At 40.4% G+C, this 22,920-nt stretch overlaps 1 protein-coding gene across 1 annotated transcript; it reads left to right on the forward strand.

The window, feature by feature from the left end:
* Nucleotides 1-5,400: 5,400 nt before the first annotated feature.
* On the forward strand, nucleotides 5,401-20,246 carry prpf6 (PRP6 pre-mRNA processing factor 6 homolog (S. cerevisiae)). The gene is made up of 21 exons (XM_038723010.1): nucleotides 5,401-5,633; nucleotides 6,270-6,432; nucleotides 6,591-6,709; nucleotides 6,817-6,895; nucleotides 8,143-8,319; nucleotides 8,950-9,078; nucleotides 9,187-9,281; nucleotides 10,060-10,216; nucleotides 10,501-10,663; nucleotides 12,443-12,561; nucleotides 12,648-12,866; nucleotides 13,821-13,943; nucleotides 14,075-14,196; nucleotides 14,382-14,520; nucleotides 14,657-14,776; nucleotides 16,079-16,255; nucleotides 16,805-16,938; nucleotides 17,440-17,531; nucleotides 18,078-18,192; nucleotides 18,367-18,493; nucleotides 19,017-20,246. The coding sequence occupies exons 1-21, from the start codon at nucleotides 5,446-5,448 to the stop codon at nucleotides 19,167-19,169; spliced, it is 2,910 nt and encodes a 969-aa protein (XP_038578938.1). The 5' UTR covers nucleotides 5,401-5,445; the 3' UTR covers nucleotides 19,170-20,246.
* The last annotated feature ends 2,674 nt before the right edge of the window (nucleotides 20,247-22,920 follow it).

Consider the following 22,920-nt stretch of genomic DNA (forward strand, 5'->3'; position numbering starts at 1 on the left):
CATTTCATTAAATTTCAGCATATCTTATTAGCACAACTTTAATACTCTAAACACAACAGAAACAGTTTCCATGTATATAAACAACTAGTTCTACTGCTTCTGAATACATACAAGAAAGTATACCTGAATATACTTTTTAAATTGGAACATAGCTTTTTGTTTTACAGTAGTCCTCTCTGCTGTCATCCATAGCCACTGATGGTGGCTGACTTCAGAGCAGCTTAGTTCAATGTATATTCTTTCTTACAGTTATTGTCTTCACAAGGGAACAGTTCTCTGAATTCAGAGCACCGAAGGTGTGAGCTAATATCTAAATTATACATGGTGCCTTGGCTGAATTAAGAAAATAAAAAGACAGATTTTCTGGCATGAAATAGCACACAAGGAGACAGTGCTACATTCACTTTATGTCGGGTCTCCACCAATGATTCTGAATGGAGAGAATCCAGGTTTATTCAAGCTTCATACTTATAATGGCAGGATGCTCAGTCTCTCTCTCTCTCTCTCTCTCTCTCTCTCTCTCCATCTCTCTGTCAGTCCCTCCTTACTTCATTTAAAATTCCATTCATCTCCTCTCTCTCTTTCTGTCTCTTTCACTTTATGAATCTGTGTCTGGCTGTCCATACCTGTCTGAACTCAAGCAGTAAAAGAGTCTCCAATCCTCTCCTCTCCTCTCCTCTCCTCTCCTCTCCTCTCCTCTCCTCTCCTCTCCTCTCCTCTCCTCTCAGGAAAGACAGGGTCAGAGAAAACAGGGAATGCATCATGGTCTGATCCACTGTGTCTAAGTAACCCATCTAAATACCTCACTCAAACAACAGTTCGGGAGAACAGCTTCAGTCAATAATCCCATTTATCTGCTCAGCCATCAGGGAAACAAATAAGCTCTTCTTTGGATTGTGTTAGTTGTCAGACTTTTAATGTGAAAAATATGAAAACCTCTCACTAAACCAGTGTGTGTGTGTCATTCACTTGCTTTCCTTTCGTCTCCCACTCTGAAGATAACTGAATGCTTACAAGGGGAACTGTAACATGGCAGCAGGGGGATGCTGTGACATCAAGTGAAAAGTGAAGCACATGCTGTGGAGCTAGGGAATACATCAACCATTCATTCCTCATCAATGTTAATGTTGCTGTGTGTGCGTCTTTAAGTCTCTGCCGTACAAGTGTTCTCTCTGAGACTCAAGGTCAGCCTAATACTGCTGAAGGAGAGGAGTGGAAGGGGTCCTTTACTTTACACGGCAATTAGCCTAATGAATCATTTCCAATATGATTGACCCACAATGCACATATGTCACGTTTGTCAAGCATTAGTATTCACAGCACAAAATCAACCATCTTTTTCTCGTTTGTACAGTCTCTCGGATCCTGCCCCAGACTAATTATTGGACTGTCCTCATTCAAAGCTTTGTTGTCGCACTAAGCTCAGCGGATCAATGAAGTTCCATTTGAGCATCTGTTGCCCACAACGACCACTCCTAAAGGAGGGCCCTAATAGCAATTTACTGTTGTCCTCTCACAAGGACACTTCTCTTTGTTTCAGAATAATACACAATCAGTAATCAGCACTAAATAAACCATTAATCCTATCAGGACTTTCTTCTACATATAAAAGTCAGGTTTTGTGCACGTACACTGCTTTCAACTAAGAGATGGTAATTGAGTTTAGCATGTGTGTGTAATAGTGAAAAATGATGATGTCCATGTCCTATTTTGCAATTTTTCTTCTTCGCCCACATTGTGTTGTTGAATATAATTAGCTAAAATTAACTCACAAGGCAGCTCAGCCAGTATGAATGATGTGTCTGTGTTTCTTTCTGTGTGTAGGTGTGTGTTTGTAGCTGATGCATGAAATTATATCAACAAATCTGTCATCTCAACATATCTCCTCCTTTCTTGCAAACATCAGCTTTCTCTCCACCAGTGGACCATAAATGGGACATGCTGGTGTTTGCTGGGATATTTCAGGTTGTAATTCTTGGTATCTTCCTATAGACCTAGCATCTGCTGCACCCATGCAGCTCCACCTACATTCTACATATGCATTATTATCTATCTTATCTTATCTCTATGGACATTTGCTATGACATATAGGACAGATAGTCCAGTGATCCTCCCGTCTATCTTGTGTCCTATGCACTGAAAAACAGATGAAATAGAGTCATGCATCCATGCAAACTGGCACACACGACTGGACAAACATGCAGAAAAATGCAGATTACTCTCCGCTTGCACAGAAGCACACAGTATCATCATATACACAGTAACCCAGCTATAATTTGCCTTGTTTAGAGCACGTTTTAATTATACATTTTCTCATTTCTCTCACACATCTGTTTATCACCATATCACAAATTAAAGTATTATTCACAAAATTAGGGACACTATTTTGTGAATCTCCATCATTCTAAATGCAATTCAGTCCAAATGAAGTGATTAGTCTTTGTTAAAAAAGAAATAGGCATAGCCATTAAATGATGGTCTTTCAGCTTTGCTCACATAGACAAACCCCACTAATGGCTTACTCTAACACAATGAAATTATTATAATTATTTTTCACCTTCAGCATAATAAAAATCTACAAATGGAGTGTCAATCATAAACCCAATTCCAGTTAAGATCGCCTGCATGTAATGTGTTGTGGAAATTATATTCCTGGTGAGGGGTTGAGCAAAGAATTGAGTTACAACCAACCGTTGTCTTTGAAGAATTTATTTAACAAAAGAGAATAAACAGAGAAGTACTTAAACACATATACAGCTGGTCCAGAGACCTGTCGCCTAGGGCAGCATCAGGCGTCTGGCCCCGAGCAAAGGGATGCATCATCATTTACACAGTCTAGGTTTCTGTGTTTTGGGGAGCAGAGATCCTCTCTCGGCCTTCAATGAACATTCCAGGAGAGGAACAATAGAGGAAAACACCAAAACAATCTCACAGCTCTGACCTAAACCCTAGTAAATGTGGACAGACTAACATAAGGAGTAAAGGAGAGGAAAGGTTAAGGATAAAAAGACAATAAATATATATCTATAAGCCATAAAGAGCCACAGACACAAATTTCTGCCATAACATAATATACACTATAAATAACTCATAGACACTGACAGCAGCCCCTTTCAGTCTTCTGTGTCATGATACCAAGTTGCCTATTATGCAGGTAAACTAGAAAAAAATATGTTTTTAGAGTATCTTCATTCCACACTGCTTCCAGCTCACAGCTGCATTTATAGGAAGCATTGCCAAATCTTATATGGCAGCATATCAAAGGGAATGATTATAGTATGATCTCTGGCGAGACCACAGTTAGCCAGTCAGTCTTCATGGATATCAACTATCTTCTGCTGCCAATGCCACCACAATTGTAGATTTTAAACGATGTGTGGTGGATTCCTGCTGAATGTTTTCATGGTTATGGTGACTTACTTTTGTTACCGAAATATGATAGTTGTCAGTTCATGTGGAACTTCCATTTTAGCCATTTGGGTGTGACACTATGGTTGCTACTCCTCCTACTACTATGTATTAGCTGCAGCAGAGATAAATAAACTCATCCATGTGCAAATTAAGCAAGGGACTATGTGTGCTCAGATCAGGATCTGAGGGATTTTCACATTGTTAATTTTCACCATTATTAATGTGTGGTGATGGCGCAATGGATAAGACACATGCCTTTGGTGTCCCATCCACCAATGTGTCCCTGAGCAAGACAGTTAACCCCTAGTTGCTCCAAAGGTGTGCAACCTCTGACATGTATAGCAATTATAAGTGGCTTTGGATAAAAGCGTCAGCTAAATGAATAAATATATTATTAATGATTTATTTATCACTAATGAGACTGACTTGAATGCACTATGATCAGCACATGTAATCTGTGGGTTTGTTTACTGTCTTCCCCTTATTGTACAAAATGTTAATAAGATGTGAATTTAAACTGCACGTTATGCCAGTTTTTCTATGTGATTATAGAAATCATTCCTGCTAAAATAAAATGATCATTGAAATAATCAGAGGAAAGTGAAGAGGCTTTGTGTTAGAGATGAAATTAAGGCCTGAGTTGCACTTCGTGTTTAAATTGGTCCTCGCTGTGTGAGCTATATATCTTCTAATGTGTCTGACAGTCCATTTTCATCATAACAGTCATCTCCCAGGAGTGAAATAATGTCTGCCCTCCAGGCGATGTAAATGAAGAAAAATGTAAAGGCCTGAGCCAAGGCTCAGACTGGGTGAAGTTAAACCTGATTGAAACTAATGGATGTATGGCCTCACTTCATCTCAAGGGATGAAACCCAGAAATGTCAAATTAGAATGTAATTACCTTTATTGCAGTCTCCTGTCTTGTGTCTGAATATCCAACATGGATACTTTTCACTCATAATACAAAATAAGTTACAGTTGTTACTGTAACACGCTAACATGTGTCTGTCAGAATTACTCTAAAATTACTTCAAATGTGTGGCTCAATCAACTCTACACATCTAAATATGCTCTCTGAAGAAAATGGCCTGAATTCTGCTTCCATATTTTATTACCTAGTCTTTTGCTCTAGTATGTTTCACTTAGGGTCCAATAAAAAATGGTTTTACTGTGGAGTACATGCTGATCCTTTTAAATGCAGGAGCCCCATTAAAGCCCTGAGATCATGAAGAATGGAATGGTTGATTTAAACTGGGCAATACGCAACCTTCATGGCCTGACTATTTATTTAAACAAATGTCAGTGGTGTCATATATATCAAGATTGGGGTCACAAGTCCATTTATGGTTCTCTGTCAAGGGAAGTAATGAAATGGTCTCATAAAAGGCACAAAGAGCACATTATGCTGATTACTAAATTGAAATTAATTACCAGACAAATTACATTTGCCTTTGAAGTTCGCATTAATGTCCTTAAGAGAGTAAAGTAAAACATACATGTACAAAAATCACAGAAACAAATATTTTTAAAAGGGTTTAACTTTCTGGGGGTATCTTATTAGTTTAGACGATACATTTAAGAAACATGAAGAATGACATTTACTCATGGCAAAACACCATGTCCCATTAGGAAAACATATCTATAAAGCCTACAGGCCCACTTTAAATGTGATTGGTGGCAATATTTCAACAAGCCTATTATTTTTCAGGACATGGCACCCTCCTGTGGCTCCTGTGGAAAACTGATATTAGTATGAAACATGATAATTATCCTAAAATATATCATTTCAGTAATGATACAGTCACTAAGCGACAGGTGGAAAAATGAACGCGTTACGTAATTCAAATGAACAATTCGGAACATAATGAATATCACAAGCTGAGTGAAAATAAACAGAAACCTGCCTGTCCTGTGGGGGGCGCTGTTACAGACACCCGCGGACATTTGGAGAAGGACAGTGTGCGGCTGTTTGCTGGTAACGGAAGTGTGACTGTTGTGTATCCGGCAGTGAGCCTCCTCGTCGTTGGTGTAACGATGGCAAGCGCTGCAGCAAAACAAGGTCCTAAAATTGTCTCCAAAACATCTGCGGGAGGCACCGGGGCGGCGGGGGCTAGCGGCGGGCCCCCGATAATGCCCCTGGCCTCTCCGCTCATGGGGAAAAAGAAGAAACCGTTTCTGGGGATGCCCGCTCCGCTGGGCTACGTCCCCGGTCTGGGCAGAGGGTAAGCTAACTTGCCTAGCTCGCATGCTAGCTACCAATAGCTCCTTAGCTAGTAAGCTAGGCTAAGTTATGTCTGAAAACGTTAGGTGAAGTCGGTTGTTCAACAACTATTGTGAGTTGTAATACGCTTATGCTGGGAACTGAACTGAGGTGAAAAAAAAGCCGTACTAATGCAGTAGTCATATTAAAGTACACAACAGCAACTTGACAAATACTTGAACTCTGTATCATCTGTGGGTGCATTGATTTGATCCTTTTTCGCGTAACGTTCAAATCAAATAAGCAAACAAGGGAAATGTGGCAGGCCCTTCTTTTAGATCTTGTAATTATTTCCTCATGCAGGCAGATTAAAAGTATGTTGAAACCTGCTGTCAATTTGCTGCAAACAGTGTTGAAAGTGAAAACTTATGCTTGTCACATAACTAACGTAACTGGTATATGGCTGCCTGGCTTAAATGACAAGGCAGTATGGTCTAATGTTCATTAAAATGATCAAAACATCGCTTAAAAGCATAGATAAGCTTGTCAAGTAACATCATCAGCAGGTTATGGATTAAGTTGAACAGCACAGTGCATGTTTATCACAACGCTGCCTATGTTTATGTGTGTGACATTTAAATGAATTGCTCCTCTCCAGTGCAACTGGTTTCACCACCCGATCTGATATCGGGCCTGCTCGTGATGCCAACGATCCTGTGGATGACCGACATGCACCCCCAGGGAAGAGGACGGTTGGCGACCAAATGAAAAAAAACCAGGATGATGATGATGAAGATTTGAACGATACAAACTATGATGAGGTACCTAGTTATTTGATGTTTTTGTTGTAGGGCTGTTTGCAAGGACTTGATTTATCCTTTCGATATTTAAAGTTGACTAGAAGATGACACTGCCTATGTGATTATTACATATTGTATTCGGTCATTCTAATAACACGAACCATCCCTTTTTTGTGTAGTTTAATGGATATGCAGGTAGCTTGTTCTCCAGTGGGCCCTATGAGAAGGATGATGAAGAAGCGGACGCTATATATGCAGCACTGGACAAGAGGATGGATGAAAGACGCAAAGAAAGAAGGTTACTAAAAACTGTGTCTTGTTTTCACACAGTTTTAAGGAACCAAGTTTTACACAAAAGATACTTGATGTGAGTGTAATTTTAAATGGTGGGTTGTATATTTTCAGGGAGCTGAGAGAAAAGGAGGAAATTGAAAAATACCGTATGGAGCGACCCAAAATCCAGCAGCAGTTCTCAGATCTAAAGGTAACACATTATTGACAAACTGTTGCCATACTTTTCCACTCTTCTTACACCTGACCTATAATATTTTGTCACTGTTGGGTGAAAAACAACATCCTCCCAAACTATGAACACCACCATGCTGCCATAAATCTCTTACAAATAAACCACATATGTCTTTGATGAATCAAAAAGGGAGGGAAAAGTCACACACTGATATCAAAATTATGCAGATCATCCTTTCAGTACATCTTGCTTTCTTGGCACTTAAAATGAGTCCATGCTGTCCCATGATCAGAGATATATTTCTACTACATTTCTGTCATTTCAAGTTGATTCATATTACACTCTGGTCACATGTCACGCAAGAGTAAAGCAGTCTGCAGGTGGAGCGTCAACTTTGCACCTTACGCTGTACCTTGACTTGTTTTTGTACAATGGCCTTAAGCTTGACAGAAGCAGACTCTACGGAAACTTTAGTGTCACAAAGGGAATGAAACTAGCACCCGCCACGCACGGGTAACTTGGTGGTGCTGGGTAAAATCGTCGGTCCATCCGCTGCTTTGACGGACAGGACAAATGCGCAACAGAAAGACACCTGTAGTAAGGTAAGCATATTGTGGCGATCGGTGCCTGCATCACACACTCAGCCACCAGTTAGCTCAGGAAATATTTGTGAAATGGTGTTTCAAACCAAACTCGTGAGTCCGAAAGAGGCCCAGTCTGTCCCGAATTACAGCCAGTGTGCTGCTTACTACCATTGGAGGCTGCGGGGGTGGGGAACTCCGGTGTTGTCAGAGAATTACTAAGCTTGTCTATTAAACACGAGAGGCTTCACTTGGTCATTTACGTTGGCCAACTTTTGAAATTAACCTCAAACTGAGTATTTTTATTGTTTGCTTTCTGGGATATAGAAAAGGAGGTTTTTGATGAGGGATAGCTTCCTAGGAGATTTGAACCGAGATAAAAACTCTATAATTGGTGGTTGAACTGTGGATTTTGTATTGAGCGCTTACTGTATAATACACTGTGGTGAACTTAGTTTTTGTTGTGGTCTGTAGGTAGGCCGACCTGATGATAATATATCATAATATTTAATGCCATGACTTGACTCAAATTATCTTTCTCATATTATTAAAATTTGACACTTCTTCACCACCATTGATCATAATAATAATAATTCATGCATCACCTAATTTCCAAAATCGTTCAGACCTAATTCATATATTTATTTCATCCTTCTTCATTCTTTCTTTTCCATCTCTTCACAGAGGAAGTTGGCAGAGGTGTCAGAAGAGGAGTGGCTGAGCATCCCTGAGGTGGGAGATGCCAGGAATAAGCGCCAGAGAAATCCCCGCTACGAGAAACTAACTCCTGTCCCCGACAGCTTCTTCTCCAAACACCTGCAGACTGGAGAAAACCATACCACTGTTGACCCTCTGCAAGGGGTTAGTATACATACATACAAACACACATTCACTTGCTGCTGACATCCATATAAAAACACATGATGTAGTTTCATCCTGTACCAGCAGGAGTCAGGATAAATCACTTCAACTGTACTATTAATACAGTTTAAAAATGTTCCCTTCTTCATGCCGTCATGCAACCTCAGGGACCTCCCAGCATAGCTGGTTTGCACAGTGTGGAAAATATGCCAATGTTTTTGATAAATAGTGTGAGGAATGAAAATAAATGTCTTTTAAACATGTTAAAACGAAAGCAAAACTAAACTTTGTAACTGTAAACTGGAACCTATTTCTGCTGAGATTGATCACATCACATTTCTTGGCACAGCATGGTCATTTTACTGTACTTAAATTGAAAACAAATGAAAACATAAAAGAGTTTGGGTTTTTGCCATGCACATTTAGGATTTATTTATCACTATAAATTAACTTGTATAGTTCAGTTCTGCAGAAAAGAGGCTTGTCACACTTATAATTTTCACAAGTATCATTTACAAGTGATGAGAAAAGTATCATGTTTCATAAGCTTTTCCACAATGCTGTAACAAAATTCTCACTTAAGAGAGTATAATGCTCCTCTCCATTATCATTGTTTCTTCTCTCCACTAGCTGGGAGGTCTGAACACGCCTTATCCAGGAAGCATGACCCCTGGCTTGATGACACCAGGGACGGGAGAACTGGACATGAGGAAAATCGGACAGGCCAGGAACACACTTATGGATATGAGGCTCAGCCAGGTAACTAATGATTATCCTTTACTGTTCTGTCATTTATACTCTGCTGTCATTATCCCAATACACAGGAATTGTTTTCTCTTACCTGTGTCTGCCTATATCTGTCTTCAGGTGTCTGACTCAGTGAGCGGACAAACAGTGGTGGATCCTAAGGGTTACCTGACAGATCTCAACTCAATGATCCCCACACATGGGGGAGACATCAGGTAGGGACACACTGGAAACACAAGACGCTCCTAGGCCAGTGGTCTCCAATAGGCAGCCCGTGGGCCAAAGCTGGCCCACCAGCAATAATATCTGGCCCATGGCCAGATTACTTTGATAGCGGCAAAAAACCCCAAAATAATAGCGGCTGGTGCTGAAACAGATCTCAGACATGACACCAAAAGTTACTGACATAAACACTTCCTTTTAAGTGATTTCCGCCTACAAAATAAAAACGTGAGATCGTATTTGCAGCAGGCCTTTATGTTATGTTTAATTGAGAGCTTTTACTTTGAAAGTTCTGAAGGAAATTCAAAATAGTCTCTGGTTTGCATGACACACCTCAGAAAATGTGAGATTGGATTCCCCAGAATGAGAAAAGCAGGATTTTCCTCTTCCTGGAGATACTGGGAAAATGGAAAGCGTCTCGCCGGGACACACATTCTCCTGCACATGCTTGATTGTGCTTGATGTAAAACGATACGCATAATCAGTTTGTTGAAAAGGTTGGGAAAAAAATACTAGCAGCAAGTGGGAATTGAACACACAACTCCTCAAACAGGTGTCCTGTGCACTACTGACTAAAGGTTATGAGGCACACAATAAATAATGTATCATAAATAATCAATTGACTAGACCTATGTTCTGGCCCGCCATCTAATGACTTGAAAAAAATACCAGACTGATTTGCCGACCCCTGTCTTAGGCTGTCTTTATGTTGAAGAAATTGTTGTTGTTGTGTGTGTGGCTTATAGTTTACCTTTGGCTCTTTATGTCCAGTGACATCAAGAAGGCTCGTCTGCTATTGAAATCAGTGAGGGAGACCAATCCTCATCACCCTCCTGCCTGGATTGCCTCTGCCAGGCTGGAGGAGGTGACCGGCAAACTGCAGGTGGCCAGGAACCTGATCATGAAAGGCACAGAGATGTGTGTTAAGGTAAAGAATGATGGACACATGTATATTAAATCTGGCCTACGCATATGTGCAAATGGATATGTCATTGTGTTGTTAGTTCATTCAGACCACAGGCTTTAATAAAATGTGTTGATTTGTTTGTTGTTGGTCGATGTTATACACTCATGTTCAGTGGAAGAAGCTAAGTAACAGACCTTTCAGTCTGCTTTACCAGCTGTTTAGTTAAATGACGTAATACTATCCAGCTGAGTTGTGGAAAGTGGTCCTTGCATCCTGTTGATTTCAAGCATTTCTTGTGTCCCTAGAGTGAGGATGTATGGCTGGAGGCAGCCAGGCTCCAACCTGGTGACACAGCCAAAGCAGTGGTAGCCCAGGCTGTCCGCCACCTGCCACAGTCTGTCCGCATCTACATCAGAGCTGCAGAGCTGGAGACAGATGTCAGGGCCAAGAAACGAGTCCTCAGGAAGGGTAAGGTTCTCACTATGAAACATTTCTGGGCGCGTTGATGTTTGACAAGACATGTTGCTGTTATGTTGTTATAAGGAGTGTTTTTATGGGCCTTCTCAGCGGTGCATACTAGGGCTCGCCCATATGTCATTTTGGAGCTTCGAAGCTTTGATGGCAATTAACGGCGAATAATCGAAGCTTTGACACCAAAATATTAGTCTAAACGATATGAACGAGGTCCTTCTTTTCATTGTCGAGGAATTTCAGTTGCTTGAATTGCTGGTCTAGCGCTGAAGAAAAGATGTAGATGCTACTGGGCTCCAAACTTAACAGTTGCCATCTGCTGTCAATCTCTGTGACAAGGGTTTTCTTCGACATATTCTGTCCTGTTTTAGAGCTGTATTTATGCATAGCTGTAGTGTGTGTCCTGAGCAGCAGACCCCCTAGAACATTGACCCATTTCTCCGGTTCTTCAGCGTCTCAGTACACAGTTTCATATTGCTGGCATTGTCGTGAACAACAGCTACTCGCTTATAATTTGGAATAGCAAAGGTGTCCGCTGCGACTCCAAGCTGTTGTGCAATGTTGCCTCCCGTATGGCTCACTTCAATTACGTTTGTTTCCAAAACGACATCAGAAAGTTCCCACTCCGTAGCTATAAAGTGACAGGAGACAGCCGTGTATGCCTCCATACTCACAGAGGTCCAAATGTCGGTTGTGAAAGTTAAGGCCGTTGCGCTTTCACAACTTGGTCTCGCAGATCAAAATATATTAGGTAAACTAAGCTTGCTAGCTAGTATGGTCTTGGTTTTTTAGACTGTAAAACAATAGTCTACTACTCACAGAATTGAGGTGATTTTTTTCAAGCGTGTTGTGCTACCATGGTAGGCCAGTTTCAAATATTTGGCATACTACCTTTGTCTTGTCATCATTTAATTTAAAGTGCTCCCACACAGCTGAGGACTTCGGCATTTTGTCTTCTCTTCTAGATGAACTGAAGTGTGACTCATGTTAGGTGAAAAAAAAGTCGAAAATTGAAAATCGATTATGTACCCTACAAGCGAATATTTGTATCCAGCCCTAGTGCATACGTGAATGAATACATCACAATTTCCCTGCCAAAAGGAAGACACTAATTTCTGCTGGCCAAAAATTCAAAACCAGTCTTCGTCTTATAACAATCTTTGTCTTGTAACAGCAACCCCACAGAACTACTCGTCCAGGCAAACCTACAATTCCATAAAAGATGTCATAAGGGTTACATTTGGCGGCTGTGATTCTGGCTTCTCATCAAGGCCAGGCACCCTGTTTGAACCATCATGTCAATGCCCTAACACACACACACACACACACACACACACACACACACACACACACCAATTTCCCAGCAGCATACCCCACTGACAGAGATGGATGGGGAGCTTCCCCTGTGTAAGAGTGCTCTTCGCCTCTACATGTTCAGTTGCCTCTGCTCCTCTTTTTTCCACTACATACACAACACTCTGCCTTCCTGCTCGACACTACTGAACTTTATTATTATTGCAGGATATGCTGTTTGGTGTTTGTTTTTATTACTTGTGTGATCAGAGAAATTTGTAGTGTCTCCATTTCCTTTTTTGCCACTGTATATGATGTGTTGCCAGTTTCAACGTAGTTAGGTCTGTGTAATCTCAGTATTAAAATGTTGCTGTTATTGTGTCAGAATTGCCAGTTGATTGAACAGAGAGCCTGTAACGGCTTTTGATTTTTGTCAGTTAGTTTGTCAATGAAATAACAGTTGTGTTATTGTTACCCATGTAGCCCTGGAGAATGTGTCCAAGTCAGTTCGACTGTGGAAGACAGCTGTTGAGCTGGAAGAGCCAGAGGATGCCAGGATAATGCTTAGCAGAGCTGTGGAGTGCTGCCCTACTAGTGTGGAGGTATACAGAATAGCGCACACTGTAACGCAACACACGAGCCTTTACACCTACCTCTGTATCTAACTATTTCTGTCTGTCTTCTCCAGCTGTGGCTGGCTCTGGCACGATTAGAGACGTACGAGAACGCCCGTCGTGTCCTGAACAAAGCTCGAGAGAACATCCCCACCGATCGCCACATCTGGATCACTGCTGCCAAGTTGGAGGAGGCCAATGGCAACACTCAGATGGTGGAAAAGATCATTGACAGAGCCATCACTTCACTACGTGCCAATGGCGTGGAGATCAACAGAGAGCAGTGGATACAGGTGTGTTCCTGCGGCTGTGCAGCTTTTGACATAGAGAGAGAATAGGGTTTCCTGCAGCTGTTTATATCAGATGGAAACTTCTTCAGTTTAAAAAAAAAAAAAAAATTGAGTTCCCTAAGGTTGTAAAAAATGAACAGACTTTCTTGATAAGAAATCTTCAAGGTAAAAGAAGACCGAAGTATTGTGTTAAACAGCAAAAGCCATATTTTAAATCAGTAACAGTATTGTTACGATTGGATTGCATTATAATTTGGTGTTTATCATATACAGATCCCCTAATGTACTGTTTAAATAGAAGGTGCAGTACTTGATCCAAATGCAGATTTTCACTGTCAAGGTCTCTAAATAAGGAAATTATTTATTGATGTTTTTAAAAAAGTCAAAGTCAGAAGTTGGACGATCGTCCCTTTAAACCTTGATGTTAAAGGAGTATAGGCTGTATCATGTTTTTGTCAGCTTTAATAGCATGCCAGCATAGTTTGGCAGCGCTGTCCTCCACTTATTCATGTGGGTGCAACAGAATACAAGCCATCACAGTGACTGGTGTTTTGTTTAGTGCAGTTCACTATTGTTTTGCAATAATAAACCTTCCCTGCAGTCCCTTGTTTGTTCTTTTTTCTTCTTTTCCTTGAAGACCTAGCTTTTTTTGCATATGCCAAACAAAAACAGATTAACTTTAAAGTTGCAAGATTTGGCAGCTCTTAAAAAATTATTTTTATGTATAATTGGTCCCTGAGCAAAGCCTTTGTTTTGCCTACAAATATCATCCTTGTAGTGAAGACCCCTCATAAAAGACAAATTATCTAAAAACTGTGTGTCATCTGCAAGGATATCTAGGTTCATATAGAGGTTTCTGGCCCGAGTTGTTGAAGACCATGCCTCAATTCTGTTGCATTCTCCTTCTGTATAACACCCACATCTCTTTACTCCTAAATGTTTCTTCTTGTCCTGCAGGATGCAGAGGAGTGTGACAAAGCAGGCAGTGTGGCTACCTGCCAGGCTGTGATCAGGGCAGTCATAGGGATAGGCATTGAGGAGGAGGACCGCAAACACACCTGGATGGAAGATGCAGACAGTGTGAGTATCAATTTATCTGTTTGTTTTTTTTTAATCAGCCACGTTCAGACCCAGACACCTAGATGGGTCATTCACATGCTAATTTGCTGTCGGGTTTAACTTAAGTGAAATGCTTGTCCGTTGCGTTTCAGTGTGTGGCTCATGGAGCGCTGGAGTGTGCCAGGGCCATCTACGCCCATGCTCTGCAGGTGTTCCCCAGTAAAAAAAGCGTCTGGCTTAGAGCTGCTTACTTTGAGAAAAATAACGGTACCAGGTGACCAGACTTTATTTCTAAATGTAGCAAACAGTAGTGATCACATTTGTGAATGTTTTAATCAATCACTTTAGTAAGAGTCTGCCATTAACACTCTGTTCTCTCCTTTACCTCTCATGTGCTTCATCAACTGCCACTGTGCTTCTCCCATCCATTACTCTTCCATGTCTCAATGCGTCTCTCAGAGAGTCTTTGGAGGCCCTGCTTCAAAGGGCTGTGGCTCACTGTCCCAAGGCAGAGGTCCTGTGGCTGATGGGGGCCAAGTCCAAGTGGCTGGCTGAGGACGTGCCTGCAGCTAGAAGTATCCTCGCTCTGGCTTTCCAGGTGATGATAAAGTTATGCAAACTTTGACTTGTTCACGTAGTATCCAGACGATCCTGTGTCTAACTCTTTTCCGTTCCTGTCTTCTCCCCCTCTTACGCTCTATCTCTGTTCCTCTTCTTTATATTTTTCTCTCTAGGCTAACCCAAACAGTGAAGAGATCTGGCTGGCTGCTGTCAAGCTGGAGTCTGAGAATAATGAGTATGAAAGAGCCCGTCGACTGCTGGCCAAGGCCCGCAGCAGTGCTCCAACTGCCCGGGTGAGTTTGTGTGTGTGTAAGTGAGAAAATGTAAAAGAGACAGAGAGACTGCCCCTATTTCAAACGCTAATGAGGATTCAGTACAAATCTGTACAAATCCACTTATCTGCTAGAATTAGGTAAATGGTTTTACCATTCAGGTTTTAATGTTGTGTTTTGTCAGTCACAAACTTCAAGGTGTTTTTATTTCATCTGGTATTTCCTGAGTTGTAATACAGACTGAAAATAGATAACAAAAGAACAGTACTTTCCTAAGAGGATTGATGGAACAAATACACACTCTCTAACTTTATTGGCTGTTCGTTTGTACGAGGGAAGATTGCAATTGCGATTTAACTTTCCTGTCCTTTTACTCTGTAACAGCCCTTCTGTGACCCTGTGTACAAGTACAGACAGTTTGTTTTTCATTATGTAATGCTGGTATTAATAGAGCTCTGACCCATGTTTTAGGGGCGCATTGATAATCAGATTGCATCCTTCTCTGCTTTAAAGCCAGTGTTTTATAGTAAGTTAATAGTGCAGTGTACTTGAGGTGTCTTTTCCAAACATGCTGTCTTTCTCAGGTTCAGGCTTGCCAGGTTTCTCCATCTCTAGACAATCAGCACTACTCAGGTTGACAGATTCTGTCAGCAGTGCACTTAATCTATTATTCTCTCTCTCAGGTGATCTGGCTACACTCCCTTTAGTTATCTGTATTGTATTTGCTGACAGATAAGACTAAGAGATCCTGCAAAGACAACTTTGTGGTGTTAATAAAGCAGTTTAGCATTTAGGCGATGTCATAGGAAGGTGGCGTTTGATATATTTTTAAGCTGGTAACAGATGGCAGAAAGATACTTTACAACAGCAACTTGACTTTCTTTGCCTGCAAAAAGCCACAAGCCCCACTTAAAGGAAGGAAGGAAGGAAGGTGGCCTTGTGGGTTACCTTAATCCTAATATGTGACGTAGCAGGGTTTGTTGTGGGAAGGGAGTCTCTTCTGGTGCCAGCATGTTACCATCGTTGTAACTAAATGGCTAAAGTGGCTAAATGGCTGTGTGCTGTCACAAAAGAGAAATAAGAAGTCGCTGTTTACACAATGTTTTTATGGCCTCCTCTTGCAACCTACCACAGATAAATGTTACCAGCTGAAACACTGAACTAGTTAGAAAACCGTAGTGATGGTGGACAGTGGGGGTCAATCAAAGAACTGCTATAAGTCTCAGTATACAAGGCCAGAAACATTTGAAAGGGAAGTTCACGAGTTCTGTTCATACATAATTCCCGGGTGATGAGTGTGGGTCTGTTTTGTAATCTCTACAGGTATTTATGAAGTCAGTGAAGTTGGAGTGGGTGTTGGGGAACATAGAAGCTGCACAGGAGTTGTGCACAGAGGCCCTGAAACACTATGAGGACTTCCCCAAACTTTGGATGATGAGAGGCCAGATAGAAGAGCAGTGTGAAAACATGGATAAGGCCAGGGAGGCCTACAACCAAGGGGTAAGGCAGGGAAGTGTTTAAGTTCATATATATATATATATATATATTAGTCTCGCCAAATTTTTTAACAAGTACTATGCATATTCTTCTGCATAGTTTTCTCATCTTGTTTTACCTATACCATTTTGTACAGATATCCTAAGTGTTACTCTTTACTGTAATACCACTTTTAATACCAACTGACCTACCTTTCTAAATAGACGTCACCTTCCACAAACTGTATTTATATTCTCTACTGCATTTTGTAGTTTTATATACTCTATACTACATTTATATTTTTTATTTTGTATATTTATATGTAAAACTACATGTTGAATGGCACAACGTTGTTTTATCTTCGCCAGGTTGCCATTGCAAATGAGAATCTGTTCTTAATCAGCCTACCTGGTTAAATAAAGGAAAAATAAATTATTATTAAAATATGTGTATGTGTGAAAGGATCAAGGACCATGGAAGTTGGGCATTTTCAGTTATACATGCTTTTGATGAAAATGAGTGTTTCCCTAATATTTAAAATAAAAGTGATCAATGACTTGTTTGTTGCTGTAGTTGAAAAAGTGTCCCCACTCGGGGGCTCTGTGGTTGCTGCTGTCTCGTCTTGAAGAGAGAGTGGGCCAGCTGACCAGAGCCAGAGCGATCCTGGAGAAGGCACGACTCAAGAACCCCCAGAGCCCTGAGCTTTGGTGAGTTAATACACAACAGAGAAAATGTGGTAAGCTGCTTGAATGCAGAAGAAGCAGGACGCTGTCTACCGAAGAGCTTTAAATTAAAACATGTCACCTGTGTAGACAAGATATTGCAGTAAGCAAACGAACTAGGATCTTTGTTTTTTATGCCTTTTTAAAGCAAGTTTTGTTTGCGCGCTGAGCAGTTAAAAATATTTACTTTGGCATTCAAGTGGCTTACTTTTTCACCTTCACTGATATATTTTTTGGCTCTTGAACCTTTTCACTACACTACAAGGAAGAGAAAATGTGGGCAAACTTCCAGACACACCCCCCTGGTTTTCTTTGTTTCTGTAGCAGTGAACAAAGGAAATGTATACATTAAAGAACATGTTCATTTGAAAATAATACAATTATGATTAATTTGCTTTCTAAATGTGCTTTTAACACATTTATTAAAATATATAGAGAGAGTTTAAATCTAGACCTCTAAAATTTGTGATGTGATCATATTACCAGGTTGGAGTCAGTCAGGCTGGAGTTCCGGGCTGGACTGAAGAACATCTCCAACACACTGATGGCCAAAGCCCTGCAGGAGTGCCCCAATTCAGGTGAGAATAAATTTCTGCTGTTGGGGGAAATCCCTTTATAAACCTTATGTTTGTTTTTTCAGAAACCAAGAAAAACAGCCCGTTTTCCTTTGATGACAGTGGGTTTTGAAAGGGCCTAATAGGGCTGGGAATTTTCTCAACCTAATAGAGTAGATGTCTTTAAAGCCAAAGCCAAGCTTATGCTTACCTGTGTGTGGACCCCAATATACTTTCCTTTATTATACCTGCTTCAACCAACTGATGGGAAAAATCATGTTCTACATAAGCCTGACTGACATTTATTTACCTGTCATACTCGCTTGTAGAGAGAAATCAGATCAAATCGTGGGTGATCTTTCTTTTACACTAAAAACTAAATTAGAGTTAGAAAAACAAGTTCACACGACAACAGAGCCAGTACCCTCCTTACCCTCCTTTCTATGTTTCAATGTATTCCAAAAAACATCTCTAGAACAAAATGATGTGTTGAGATGGAAATCTTTGTACTTGTATGTTTCCATAATCTCAAATTCAGTTTCACCCTCACTCCTGTTTCTGTCCTGCAAGGTATCCTGTGGGCTGAGGCAGTGTTTTTGGAGGCCAGGCCCCAGAGGAAGACTAAGAGTGTGGATGCTTTGAAGAAGTGTGAACATGATCCCCATGTTTTGCTCGCTGTTGCCAAGTATGACTTTTCACAGATTTCCACTCTTCTTCTCAATAATAGGCTCTTTATGCAGGTCTCGATCATCATATTTTCTCTTTTATTCTAGCTATCATTGTAGATATTTAGCAAACCTTTAGTCATAATACTTGAATTTGTATTTATTTCAAATGCAATCTTGTGCACACATTTTAGGTTGTTCTGGAGTGAGCGTAAGATCACCAAAGCCAGAGAGTGGTTCCTAAGGACAGTAAAGATTGAGCCAGACCTGGGAGATGCTTGGGCTCTGTTCTACAAGTTTGAGCTGCAGCATGGCACAGAGGCAAGGATCTTATTATTGTCTTTCCTGATCTCAGTATAAAACGTGTGTGTGGGGGTGGGTGGGTGTCACGGTGACATTGGAATGAGTCCAATGTCAAGTTCCCATGATTTACTTTTCATGGAGAATGAGAACTGCATCCTGCAGTCAGATGCCAGAAGTTCATTTCAAGTAGCTCTGGTTTGTCACAGTAGAAAGAGCTATGACTGCACTGTTAATGTTGTGCTAATGTTATCATTGTATCATTTATCACAAAAAGGGGGACATCATTAAAAGCTGTTCTGGACAAAACACAAAACTGTTGACAAATATTTAGGCAGAGGAGTACATCCAGAAATAAGCCTAACGCAGTCTGCTTTCTTCAGTTGTAAACATTTTCTTTCAAAGTAGTGAAGGTGGTTAAAGATTAAAGGTCCCTTATTTTAGAAAATACACTTTTACATGTGTTTCCAACATAAATATGTGTGTGTAAAGACCCCCAAACTTGTGTTATGGGTGTCTAACCTCACTTCTCTGCGTCAATCAGGAACAGCAGGAAGAGGTGCGAAAGCGCTGTGAGAATGCGGAGCCCCGGCATGGAGAGCTGTGGTGTGCCGAGTCCAAACACGTCCTGAACTGGCAGAAGAAGACAGGAGAGATCTTAGCGGAGGTAGCCAGCAAGATCAAGAACACATTCTGAGACTGAGGAAATTTACACTAAAAAACACCTTGAGGACTCTGGCAGTCACCAGTCAAGCAGGAAACGGCTACAAACATGCTCGACTACTGTTCCCTACCATGACTTGCTCATCTGTGCCAGATGCATAGTATTGACACACATTTTTCACGTTTTGTTTTACGCAATTGAATCACAGTTTCAATATGTACTTATCAACAGAAAATAATGATTTGATGTCAAAGTGACAACAAATCTATACAAATTTTAAATTAAGTACCAATACAAAATTCAAAATCACTGATTACCCACCTAAGTGAGTAAGTAGTAGCATCAGTAGGAGGCTTTTGGGGAGCGCATGGGGGTTTGTCGTGAACTGCAGTTTTCAAGTCTTCAGATGGATTGAGGTCTGGACTTTGGCTTTATGTTTGAGGGAGTTGTTTTGCTGGGAAGTAACTCTTCTCCCAAGTCTATTACAGAGGAAATTGTTTTGCTTGCTCTAAAAATAAAAAAATCCAGTGCATCCACTTTTCACTTTTTGATTACACACTTTTGATCTCCATGCAGCACATGATGATAATGAAAATTCTGATACTAATTGGTTCCACCAATAATGATGTAGGTGTGTCATAGTAGAGAGGGTTAAAAAGCAGTCAGTTATTTTATTTGTACAAAAATAGTTAGTTTTCACATTGACATCAGTCTGGTTTTCTGCTGATTAGTGTTGAAATTCAGAATTCAGCCATCTTGATTGTTGTACAAAATTGTAAAACAAACATGAAAAGGCAGAAATTAATATGAATACTTTAATAGCTGCTGTAAGAGAGAAATATATAAAACACACACAGGTTAACTGACCTCTTTAGGTACCAAATCTTCAGTTGTCATTGTCAAAACATGTATAAAAAAAGTTTTCTGTCTTGTCCACATGGATACGAAAGAGGTTCAGATTTGGCATTTCTGTTTAGCTGTGTATATAAACATACTATTACATGATTTCTCATGTAAGTAATAAACTTTGTTATTTTTTTTTTTTTTTTTACATAGCCTGCTTGATTTGTGTTGAATACCTTACAGGCATCCAATAAACAAATAACAAACTGTGTTGCACCATTTCCCGCTTCTCCCAAACAAGTCACATTATAAACATGTTTTATTGTGATTTGAATGTCAAATCCAATCCTGAGTGCACAGTCAGTTTCTTTGTGAGAGGTGTTTTCCCAGACATTTCAGTCCCAAGAGTTGTAACCACATCAATCCTCCCATTCTGTTCCCATGCATGGTCGGCATTTTGGTTGGTCTGTGAGGAATTTCATTGTAACTTTGTACCTTTTTTAGTTTGGACTGGGCTGGATCACTGCATTATGTACGTTTTTCTACAGTATCGCCATTAAAAATAGTTTTAATTTTAGAGGTTTTCTGTAGCGTTCATTATAGTTTAGGGACTTGATTCCCACTTCAGTCGCCCTAAGTGAAATGTATTTCCAAACGGCGCTGTGCAATATAAGCATCCACCTTCACACCACTCCTCCTCTGCTATCACGTCTTTCCAACGAAACCGAAAGGATGAAGGCAAGTGATCGATTGCAGACCTTTTCCCCGACTTGATCGGACTGGAGTTTGGTGAAATCCTAAACTCTGTCAGTAATCCATGACGGGAAAGGAAACTGGAGCAGAAGTGACTTGAGTGATGTTGGAAACCACGGAGCAACATATCGTAATTCCGCCACCAGGGGAAGTGTAAAAAGACTGAAAAATAACAGAAAGGATTTGGCGATAGTTAACGCGGCCGACTGAGGAGTAATTCCTTGGATCGCCCTGTTTGAGATGGCTTTGCTTGTCTGAGGATCCTGCAGCAGAACATGATAAATGGTACGTGTGGTTTTAACATGTGGTGCGTATTGACGCAACAGATGAGGACATTGTTGAAAGACGCGCCTTTGATGATGAAGCCTGTACACTTCTGTAATTCAGTTGTTAATGTAGATTGGACTTTTTACTCACATTTTATCTATTATAACACCTCTCTCTTTCACAGTGTCTGACCACTCTACTCCGTAGTGTCCTGGTGGTTCTCTTGCTGGCCAGCTGTTTTTGTAAACGTAGATGTAACTATAAAGAAATCCTGGGCTCCTACAGAGAGGTCGTCTTCGTTGAGCTGCAGAATCTGGTATGAGAACATTGTTGCAGATATCTCTTTGTGATTTTGTGTGACTTTGATGGAGGCATATTTAAAGTAAATGTATTTATTTAGTCGCTCCATTAACCGGCATGCTCTAAATGTCAGGTTATTGGAGTCAGTTGCAGCTGTAGTTAAACATGTGGGGGCACTTCTTGGATGTCCTGTAAAAAGGCTGCAGAGTGTTTGCCACTGTCTTCACTGCATCAGTAAATCTCATATCTGATTCAATTACTCTTTTGAATGTAATGAAATGTATTTTCTATATATATATATATATCCATATTTGGTTGCTCTTTTCCAGAATTTGACTGGCTCATTTAATACCTCCAAAGAGAGAGACCCCTGTCCCTCAGGAAAGGTAAATGGCACCACAGTTTGTGCACTTTCAGCACCATGGACAGGGTAATAATGACTGAGACTGTTATGCTGTGGGTTTCATGAGAACCTGTCACTTAATCTGCCTTTGTGGAAGAATACCCCGTAGGGAATTATGATGTGTAACTTCAATTCATTGTATAGTACCATCAATGGATGAGCTAGATGCACAATTTCAAACCCTATTTAATTTTCTTCACTTTTTTGGCTACTTTCTCATGACAGGCACGCCGCATCCTGGTTTCCATCTTTGGTATGACACGGCAGATGCGGTGTCAGAGGAGTGGCAAGCAGCAATCTGACCTGGAAAGGCCACTAGTGAGCATGGAGCAGCTCATCATTCACAACTGCAGCCCAGATTATCTGGTAAGGAGAGGGACTATACTTTAGAGAGCTATACTTTATATTGACTAAATATATCCATTGATTTTCAATATTCTTACAATAAAAACACAGAAAAGGATTCCACTCCATACCACCTTCTCTTAATTAAAATAAGAAACAATAATAGATGGGCTAGGGAAATAGTTTGCAAATGGTCTGTTCACAACAAGAATAGGCTACATAAACATGAAAAGAACAGTATTAAAGCAGATCATTGAAAAACCAACACTTTGCTGCGTGACAATACTTACCGGTTGTTTGGTTTCAGGGAAAAAAAGCCTCTTGTTCAGCTGTCCGGAAAATAAGAGGAAAGAAGAGAAGGAGGATCCGGTTAATTAAAGTTATCAAGGCACTGATCACTTGTTGGCAGAAACTTCAGAGTGTCTACATGCTCTCAAAGTAGGAACATGTTCTGTCTTCCTGGTTCCTGTAAGCTTGTGCTACTTTCTCATGAAGATGAATTTCCAGGTTCACTGCATCAATCAGAGGATATTACATGACCAATGACCCATTGTATTTAGATGGCTGCTTTTCAGATGCGATCTCATGAATGTTTACTTTTGTCAAGTTCTCAGTGTTTTGTGTATTAAAACTATGCCAGACTTTGCATGTCAGCATTGCTCCTTGTTTTATGGAATAGTTTTTTAGTAACCACAGATAAGCTAAGAAAATATCCACAGTGCATTTAAAAACTTTTAAAATGTGCATTTCCCAAGGTCTCTGTTGTTGTAACAACCATTTTTGTCTTTGTAAGCCATATCTCATCATACGCACGAACTGTTCTTCCGTCTGTTATGTTTGGAATATATGCAATATAATAAAACAAACTTTTTT

Source organism: Micropterus salmoides, unplaced genomic scaffold (assembly GCF_014851395.1).
Source record: "Micropterus salmoides isolate LMB-PRFRI ecotype aquatic unplaced genomic scaffold, ASM1485139v1 Ms_hic_scaffold_16, whole genome shotgun sequence".
Classification (NCBI taxonomy): Eukaryota; Metazoa; Chordata; class Actinopteri; order Centrarchiformes; family Centrarchidae; genus Micropterus; species Micropterus salmoides.